Genomic DNA, 10680 nt, shown 5'->3' with positions numbered 1-10680 from the left:
GCTGACAGGGCCTTGTTAATGAGAGGGGTGAGAGGAGAATGGCCGGACTGGTTCAAGCTGACAGGGCCTTGTTAATGAGAGAGGTGAGAGGAGAATGGCCGGACTGGTTCAAGCTGACAGGGCCTTGTTAGTGAGAGAGGTGAGAGGAGAATGGCCGGACTGGTTCAAGCTGACAGGGCCTTGTTAGTGAGAGAGGTGAGAGGAGAATGGCCGGACTGGTTCAAGCTGACAGGGCCTTGTTAGTGAGAGAGGTGAGAGGAGAATGGCCGGACTGGTTCAAGCTGACAGGGCCTTGTTAGTGAGAGAGGTGAGAGGAGAATGGCCGGACTGGTTCAAGCTGACAGGGCCTGGTTAATGAGAGAGGTGAGGGGAGAATGGCCGGACTGGTTCAAGCTGACAGGGCCTTGTTAGTGAGAGAGGTGACAGGAGAATGGCCGGACTGGTTCAAGCTGACAGGGCCTTGTTAGTGAGAGAGGTGAGAGGAGAATGGCCGGACTGGTTCAAGCTGACAGGGCCTTGTTAGTGAGAGAGGTGAGAGGAGAATGGCCGGACTGTTTCAAGCTGACAGGGCCTTGTTAATGAGAGGGGTGAGAGGAGAATGGCCGGACTGGTTCAAGCTGACAGGGCCTTGTTACTGAGAGAGGTGAGAGGAGAATGGCCGGACTGGTTCAAGCTGACAGGGCCTTGTTAATGAGAGAGGTGAGAGGAGAATGGCCGGACTGGTTCAAGCGGACAGTGACTCAAATAACCACACGTCACAACAGTGGTGTGCAGAGGAGCATCTCTGAACACACGGCAGCCCGAACCTCAAAGTGGGTGGGCCACAGCGTCAAAAGACCCCAACGGGTTCCTCTCTTGTAATTAATGGAGTGGCCACATAGCCGATCTACATTCTGATTCTGAACCTATACATGATAATCCTGGAGATTGATGTTACTGCGACATTTCCCCCTCACAGACCCTGACCTCTTCCCCATTCCCGACTCAGCCGCCCCGTTTCTCAACAGCCCTCTGTCGTGAACTGGGCTGCAGGTCCCGGGTTAGGGTTACACAAGGCAGCCCGAACCTCACAGTGGGTGGGCCAGAGCAGCTGAAGATCATGGCCGTACACTCATTAGGGAGAGGAGGGCCGCTGAGTGTAGGGTTAGGGTTACACAAGGCAGCCCGAACCTCACAGCAGCTGAAGATCATGGCCGTACACTCATTAGGGAGAGGAGGGCCGCTGAGTGTAGGCCCCGCTGTGAGCCAGGACGGCCTTCCACACGGAAGGCTGGAGGGACTCGGCAGGGCTGGCAGCATGAGTGAAGGGGAATAAACGGCCCTTCACCGGGACCTGCCGAGTTCCTTCCACCGCTTTGTGTGAGTTGCTCGATACCTCCTGCATTTACCACAGACTCGCTTGCCCTTTCAAAAGTCAAAGTAGAAATTTATTATCCAAGTACACATAGGTCATCGTCTGCCACCCCGAGAAAAGCGATCATCGAGGAGCCAAACAGCCAGTGAACCGTAGACACAGGCGCAGGCTTGGCACGTTAACAGTGCATGGGATTTTAATGCAATCCTTACAGGATGAAGGGGAGGCTTGGGGAAAGGGAGGGTGGGTGAAAGGAGAGGGGAGTGCCGGGAGGAAGGGGTGAGGGAAGTTTGTGACGCGGTGATGAGCCCTGTGTCCAGTTGTGAACTACGTCTTCCTCTGGAACACCTGCTTGGCGACGGCCCCCTCGGCGTGCATCTCCTGCAGAGACGGGAACGGGCCGCGGTCAGTGCGGGAAGACAGAGCACGAGCCCACGTACACGGTGACGCACGCGCGTGGAGCAACGCATCAGGACCGCCCACTCGGCGACACTCGGACAGACCCGCACACCCTGCGGCCCGCCGTGCTGGGGGATGGCAGCAGCCCGCGGCGGGGTCCGAGCCCCTCGCAACGATCGGGACCGTCTCCTCACCAAGTGCAGCATGTCTCCCTCCAGCCAGTGGATCCAGCCCCGGTCCTGCTTCTCACCGAGCTGCGTGCAGACCAGACGGTCTCCGTCCCACTGCACAGTCGTCTACGTCGGGTGGAGGAAAGCGGGAGGGGGGAGCGGTTAGTCACGCTTGAAACACAAAACAGCACATGACATGCCCTTTCGCCCACGATCCTCTGGCCAGCCTTTAACCGACTCAGAAATCAACCTTATCTTTTAACCAATCATCAATGTGCCCAAGAGTGGCTTGAACACATCTAGTGCATTCCAGGTGGCGCTCTGTAAATAAACCCGCATCTGACATCCCACCCGCACCCACCGTACATCACTCCAATCAGCTTCAACGGACATCCTCTCCCTTCCTGCCCTCAGAAAGCTGCACTGGCTCTCCCTAATCTTGTACAACTCGAACAAGTCACCACTCGCCCTGCTTCGCTCCAGAGAGAAAAGCCCGGCAGACTTGCTCTCTAACACAGGCAGCGCCTTGCTGAACGTCCTCCGAGCCCTCTCTGGAACTTCCATGTCCTTCCCACAACGGGACCAGAACTGAGCAAAACCAGATATAGAAACAGGCCATTGGGCCCATCGAGTCTGCTCCCCCACACCATCAAGCCTGATTTATTATCCCTCACAAACCCGTTCTCGTGCCTTCTCCATGTAAAATTGAAACCTTTAAGCACCAACCAATGTCGGCTTTAAGTACACCCAACGATCCAGCCTCCACATCAGTCTGTGGCAAAAAATTCCACACAGTCATCACACTCCAAGACACTCCCGTTCTAAAGAAAATCCTGCTGTTCTGAGGCAGATCCCGCTGGTCCCGAAACATTCACTCCATCTAGACATTTCAACATTTAGTAGGGTTTCAAGAGGATCCCTCTCCATTCTCCTAAGATATTAAACAATAAGACCATAAGGTATAGGAGCAGAATTAGACCATTTGACTGATGGAGTACATGCCCAGAGACATGAAACACTCCTCATACAATGAGATCCCCCCTCATTCTTCTAAACTCCAGTGAGTACAGGCCCAGAGACATCAAACACTCCTCATACAATGAGATCCCCCCTCATTCTTCTAAACTCCAGTGAGTACAGGCCCAGAGACATCAAACACTCCTCATACAATGAGATCCCCCCTCATTCTTCTAAACTCCAGTGAGTACAGGCCCAGAGACATCAAACACTCCTCATACAATGAGATCCCCCCTCATTCTTATAAACTCCAGTGAGTACAGGCCCAGAGACATCAAACACTCCTCATACAATGAGATCCCCCCTCATTCTTATAAACTCCAGTGAGTACAGGCCCAGAGACATCAAACACTCCTCATACAATGAGATCCCCCCTCATTCTTATAAACTCCAGTGAGTACAGGCCCAGAGACATCAAACACTCCTCATACAATGAGATCCCCCCTCATTCTTATAAACTCCAGTGAGTACAGGCCCAGAGACATCAAACACTCCTCATACAATGAGATCCCCCCTCATTCTTATAAACTCTAGTGAGTGCAGGCCCAGAGACATCAAACACTCCTCACACAATGAGATCCCCTCCACATTCTTCTAAACTCCAGTGAGTACAGGCCCAGAGACATCAAACACTCCTCATACAATGAGATCCCCTCCACATTCTTCTAAACTCCAGTGAGTACAGGCCCAGAGACATCAAACACTCCTCATGCAATGAGATCTCCCCTCATTCTTCTAAACTCAAGTGAGTACAGGCCCAGAGACATCAAACACTAAGCATACACTGAGGTCACTCCCAATTCTTCTAAACTCCAGTCAGCACAGTCTCAGTGAAACCAAACATTTCTCATACAATTTGATACCCCCTCATTCTTCTAAACACCAGTGAGTACAGGCCAAGAGACATCAAACGCTCCTCAAACACTGAGATCCACCCTCATTCTTATAAACTCCAGCGAGTCGAGGCCCAGAGCCATCAAACACTCCTCATACAATGAGATCCCCCCTCATTCTTCTAAACTCCAGTGAGTACAGCTCCAGAGTGATCAAACACTTCTCATACAATGAGATCCCCCCTCATTCTTCTAAACTCCAGTGAGTACAGGCCCAGAGCCATCAAACACTCCTCATACAATGAGATCCCCCCTCATTCTTCTAAACTCCAGTGAGTACAGGCCCAGAGACTTCAAACACTCCTCATACAATGAGATGCCCCCTCATTCTTCTAAACTCCAGCGAATACAGGCCCAGAGACATCAAACACTCCTCATACAATGAGATCCCCCCATCAAACTCCAGTGAGTACAGGCCTTGAGAAATCAAACATTCCTCACACAGTGAGATCTCCCATAACTTTTCAAAACACCAGAAAGTACAGGCTCAGAGACAGCAAACATTCATCATAGAATGAGATCCCTTCATTCTTCTGAACTGCAGCGAGTACAGGCCCAGAGACACCAAACACCCATCATACACTGCGAACCCCTGCAGCATTCTTCTGAACTCCAGTGAGTACAGGCCCAGAGCCATCAAACACTCCTCATACAATGAGATCCCCCCTCATTCTTCTAAACTCCAGTGAGTACAGCTCCAGAGTGATCAAACACTACTAGTACAATGAGATCCCCCCCTCATTCTTCTAAACTCCAGTGATTACAGGCCCACAGGGATCAAACACAACTCATACAATGAGATCCCCCCGTCAAACTCCAGTGAGTACAGGCCCGGAGAAATCAAACACTCCTCACACAATGAGATCTCCCATAATTTTTCAAAACTCCAGGGAGTACAGACCCAGTGACATCAAACACTCCTCATACAATGAGATACCCCCACATTCTTCTAAACTCCAGCAAGTACAGGCCCAGAGAAATCAAACACTCCTCACACAATGAGATCTCCCATAATTTTTCAAAACTCCAGGGAGTACAGACCCAGTGATATAAAACACTCCTCATACAATGAGATACCCCCACATTCTTCTAAACTCCAGCGAGTACAGGCCCAGAGACATCAAACACTCCTCACACAATGAGATCCCCCCCTCATTCTTCTAAACTCCAGTGAGTACAGGCCCAGAGACAACAAACACTCCTCATACAATGAGATCCCCCCATCAAACTCCAGTGAGTACAGGCCTTGAGAAATCAAACATTCCTCACACAGTGAGATCTCCCATAACTTTTCAAAACACCAGAAAGTACAGGCTCAGAGACAGCAAACATTCATCATACAATGAGATCCCTTCATTCTTCTGAACTGCAGCGAGTACAGGCCCAGAGACACCAAACACCCATCATACACTGCGAACCCCTGCAGCATTCTTCTGAACTCCAGTGAGTAAAGGCCCAGAGACATCAAACACTTCTCATACAATGAGATCCCCCTCATTCTTCTAAACTCCAGTGAGTACAGGCGCAGACACATCAAACACTTCTCATACAATGAGATCCCCCCTCATTCTTCAAAACTACAGTGAGTACAGCCCCAGAGACATCAAACTACTCATACAATGAGATCACCCCTCATTCTTCTAAACTCCAGTGAGTACAGGCCCAGAGACAGCAAACACTCCTCAAGCAATGAGATTGCCCCCTCATTCTTCTAAACTCCAGTGAGTACAGGCCCAGAGACATCAAACACTAAGCATACACTGAGGTCACTCCCAATTCTTCTAAACTCCAGTCAGCACAGTCTCAGAGAAACCAAACACTCCTCATACAATGAGATCCCCCGTCATTCTTCTGAACTCCAGTGAGTTCAGGCCCAGAGCCATCAAACACTCCTCATACAATGAGATCTCCGCTCATTCTTCTAAACTCCAGTGAGTACAGCTCCAGAGTGATCAAACACTACTCGTACAATGAGATCCCATCCCTCATTCTTCTAAACTCCAGTGATTACAGGCCGAGAGGGATCAAACACAACTCATACAATGAGATCCCCCCGTCAAACTCCAGTGAGTACAGGCCCAGAGAAATCAAACACTACTCACACAATGAGATCTCCCATAATTTTTCAAAACTCCAGGGAGTACAGACCCAGTGACATCAAACACTCCTCATACAATGAGATACCCCCACATTCTTCTAAACTCCAGCAAGTACAGGCCCAGAGAAATCAAACACTCCTCACACAATGAGATCTCCCATAATTTTTCAAAACTCCAGGGAGTACAGACCCAGTGACATCAAACACTCCTCATACAATGAGATACCCCCACATTCTTCTAAACTCCAGCAAGTACAGGCCCAGAGAAATCAAACACTCCTCACACAATGAGATCTCACATAATTTTTCAAAACTCCAGGGAGTACAGACCCAGTGACATCAAACACTCCTCATAGAATGAGATACCCCCACATTCTTCTAAACTCCAGCGAGTACAGGCCCAGAGAAATCAAACACTTCTCATACAATGAGATCCCCCTCATTCTTCTAAACTCCAGTGAGTACAGGCCCAGAGAAATCAAACACTCCTCATACAATGAGATCCCCCTCATTCTTCTAAACTCCAGTGAGTACAGGCCCAGAGACGTCAAATACTCCTCATACAATGAGATGCCCCCTCATTCTTCTAAACTCCAGTGAGTACAGGCGCAGACACATCAAACACTCCTCATACAATGAGAACCCCCCTCATTCTTCAAAACTACAGTGAGTACAGCCCCAGAGACATCAAACTACTCATACAATGAGATCCACCCCTCAATCATTTCAGCTCCAGTTAGTACAGGCGCAGCCACATCAAACACTCTTCCAACGCGGAGATCTCCCTCATTCTTCTGAACTCCAGTGAGTACAGGCCCAGAGACATCAAACACTCATCATACACTGAGAACCCCCCGCCTCATTCGTCTAAACTCCAGTGAGTAGAGGCCCAGAGACATCAAACACTCCTCATACAATGAGATCCCCCGTCATTCTTCTAAACTCCAGTGAGTACAGGCCCAGAGACATCAAACACTAAGCATACACTAAGGTCACTCCCAATTCTTCTAAACTCCAGTCAGCACAGTCTCAGTGAAACCAAACATTTCTCATACAATTTGATACCCCCTCATTCTTCTAAACACCAGTGAGTACAGGCCAAGAGACATCAAACGCTCCTCAAACACTGAGATCCACCCTCATTCTTATAAACTCCAGCGAGTCGAGGCCCAGAGCCATCAAACACTCCTCATACAATGAGATCCCCCCTCATTCTTCTAAACTCCAGTGAGTACAGCTCCAGAGTGATCAAACACTTCTCATACAATGAGATCCCCCCTCATTCTTCTAAACTCCAGTGAGTACAGGCCCAGAGCCATCAAACACTCCTCATACAATGAGATCCCCCCTCATTCTTCTAAACTCCAGTGAGTACAGGCCCAGAGACTTCAAACACTCCTCATACAATGAGATGCCCCCTCATTCTTCTAAACTCCAGCGAATACAGGCCCAGAGACATCAAACACTCCTCACACAATGAGTTCCCCTCATTCTTCTAAACTCCAGTGAGTACAGCTCCAGAGTGATCAAACACTACTCGTACAATGAGATCCCCCCCTCATTCTTCTAAACTCCAGTGATTACAGGCCCACAGGGATCAAACACAACTCATACAATGAGATCCCCCCGTCAAACTCCAGTGAGTACAGGCCCGGAGAAATCAAACACTCCTCACACAATGAGATCTCCCATAATTTTTCAAAACTCCAGGGAGTACAGACCCAGTGACATCAAACACTCCTCATACAATGAGATACCCCCACATTCTTCTAAACTCCAGCAAGTACAGGCCCAGAGAAATCAAACACTCCTCACACAATGAGATCTCCCATAATTTTTCAAAACTCCAGGGAGTACAGACCCAGTGATATAAAACACTCCTCATACAATGAGATACCCCCACATTCTTCTAAACTCCAGCGAATACAGGCCCAGAGACATCAAACACTCCTCACACAATGAGATCCCCCCCTCATTCTTCTAAACTCCAGTGAGTACAGGCCCAGAGACAACAAACACTCCTCATACAATGAGATCCCCCCATCAAACTCCAGTGAGTACAGGCCTTGAGAAATCAAACATTCCTCACACAGTGAGATCTCCCATAACTTTTCAAAACACCAGAAAGTACAGGCTCAGAGACAGCAAACATTCATCATACAATGAGATCCCTTCATTCTTCTGAACTGCAGCGAGTACAGGCCCAGAGACACCAAACACCCATCATACACTGCGAACCCCTGCAGCATTCTTCTGAACTCCAGTGAGTAAAGGCCCAGAGACATCAAACACTTCTCATACAATGAGATCCCCCTCATTCTTCTAAACTCCAGTGAGTACAGGCCCAGACACATCAAACACTTCTCATACAATGAGATCCCCCCTCATTCTTCAAAACTACAGTGAGTACAGGCCCAGAGACAGCAAACACTCCTCAAGCAATGAGATTGCCCCCTCATTCTTCTAAACTCCAGTGAGTACAGGCCCAGAGACATCAAACACTAAGCATACACTGAGGTCACTCCCAATTCTTCTAAACTCCAGTCAGCACAGTCTCAGAGAAACCAAACACTCCTCATACAATGAGATCCCCCGTCATTCTTCTGAACTCCAGTGAGTTCAGGCCCAGAGCCATCAAACACTCCTCATACAATGAGATCTCCGCTCATTCTTCTAAACTCCAGTGAGTACAGCTCCAGAGTGATCAAACACTACTCGTACAATGAGATCCCATCCCTCATTCTTCTAAACTCCAGTGATTACAGGCCGAGAGGGATCAAACACAACTCATACAATGAGATCCCCCCGTCAAACTCCAGTGAGTACAGGCCCAGAGAAATCAAACACTACTCACACAATGAGATCTCCCATAATTTTTCAAAACTCCAGGGAGTACAGACCCAGTGACATCAAACACTCCTCATACAATGAGATACCCCCACATTCTTCTAAACTCCAGCAAGTACAGGCCCAGAGAAATCAAACACTCCTCACACAATGAGATCTCACATAATTTTTCAAAACTCCAGGGAGTACAGACCCAGTGACATCAAACACTCCTCATACAATGAGATACCCCCACATTCTTCTAAACTCCAGCGAGTACAGGCCCAGAGAAATCAAACACTTCTCATACAATGAGATCCCCCTCATTCTTCTAAACTCCAGTGAGTACAGGTGCAGACACATCAAACACTCCTCATACAATGAGAACCCCCCTCATTCTTCAAAACTACAGTGAGTACAGCCCCAGAGACATCAAACTACTCATACAATGAGATCCACCCCTCAATCATTTCAGCTCCAGTTAGTACAGGCGCAGCCACATCAAACACTCTTCCAACGCGGAGATCTCCCTCATTCTTCTGAACTCCAGTGAGTACAGGCCCAGAGACATCAAACACTCATCATACACTGAGAACCCCCCGCCTCATTCGTCTAAACTCCAGTGAGTAGAGGCCCAGAGACATCAAACACTCCTCATACAATGAGATCCCCCGTCATTCTTCTAAACTCCAGTGAGTACAGGCCCAGAGACATCAAACACTAAGCATACACTAAGGTCACTCCCAATTCTTCTAAACTCCAGTCAGCACAGTCTCAGTGAAACCAAACATTTCTCATACAATTTGATACCCCCTCATTCTTCTAAACACCAGTGAGTACAGGCCAAGAGACATCAAACGCTCCTCAAACACTGAGATCCACCCTCATTCTACAAAACTTCAGCGAGTCGAGGCCCAGAGCCATCAAACACGCCTCATACAATGAGATCCCCCCTCATTCTTCTAAACTCCAGTGAGTACAGGCGCAGAGTGATCAACCACTCCTCGTACAATGAGATACCCCCTCATTCTTCTAAACTCCAGTGAGTACAGGCCCAGAGACATCAATCACTCCTCAAACAATGAGATCTCCCCTCATTCTTCTAACCACCAGTGAGTACAGGCCCAGAGATATCAAACACTCCTCGTACAATGAGATCCCCCCTCATTCTTATAAACTCCAGTGAGTACAGGCCCAGAGACATCAAACACTCCTCATACAATGAGATCCCCCCTCATTCTTATAAACTCCAGTGAGTACAGGCCCAGAGACATCAAACACTCCACATACAATGAGATCCCCCTCATTCTTCTAAACTCCAGTGAGTACAGGCCCAGAGACATCAAACACTCCTCACACAATGAGATCCCCTCCACATTCTTCTAAACTCCAGTGAGTACAGGCCCAGAGACATCAAACACTAAGCATACACTGAGGTCACTCCCAATTCTTCTAAATTCCAGTCAGCACAGTCTCAGTGAAACCAAACATTTCTCATACAATTTGATACCCCCTCATTCTTCTAAACACCAGTGAGTACAGGCCAAGAGACATCAAACGCTCCTCAAACACTGAGATCCACCCTCATTCTTCTAAACTCCAGTGAGTATAGGCCCAGAGACATCAAACACTCCTCATACAATGAGATCCCCCCTCATTCTTCTAAACTCCGATGAGTACAGCTCCAGAGTGATCAATCACTACTCGTACAATGAGATCCCCCCGTCAAACTCCAGTGAGTACAGGCCCAGAGAAATCAAACACTCCTCACACAATGAGATCTCCCATAATATTTCAAAACTCCAGGCAGGACAGAGCCAGTGATATCAAACACTCCTCATACAATGAGATCCCCCCACATTTTCTAAACTCCAGTGAGTACAGGCCCAGAGACATCAAACACTCCTCACACAATGAGATCCC

General features: G+C 48.5%; 1 protein-coding gene across 1 annotated transcript in view; it reads right to left on the bottom strand.

Annotated features, from left to right (window-relative positions):
* Positions 1–1399: 1399 nt before the first annotated feature.
* LOC132388967 (retinol-binding protein 1-like) overlaps positions 1400–10680 on the bottom strand; it is a 65657-nt gene continuing 56376 nt past the window's right edge. Inside the window, exons 3-4 of the mRNA XM_059961391.1 lie at positions 1948–2049; positions 1400–1735 (exon numbers count right to left, since the gene is read on the bottom strand). Coding sequence (XP_059817374.1) covers positions 1682–1735; positions 1948–2049 — 156 coding nt within the window. The 3' untranslated portion in view covers positions 1400–1681. The remainder of the gene's footprint in view (positions 1736–1947; positions 2050–10680) is intronic.

The sequence above is a fragment of the Hypanus sabinus genome, unplaced genomic scaffold (genome assembly GCF_030144855.1).
Source record: "Hypanus sabinus isolate sHypSab1 unplaced genomic scaffold, sHypSab1.hap1 scaffold_444, whole genome shotgun sequence".
In the NCBI taxonomy this organism is placed as follows: Eukaryota; Metazoa; Chordata; class Chondrichthyes; order Myliobatiformes; family Dasyatidae; genus Hypanus; species Hypanus sabinus.
The sequence above is the reverse complement of the archived record's forward strand: the minus strand, read 5'-3'. Positions and strand labels throughout refer to the sequence as shown.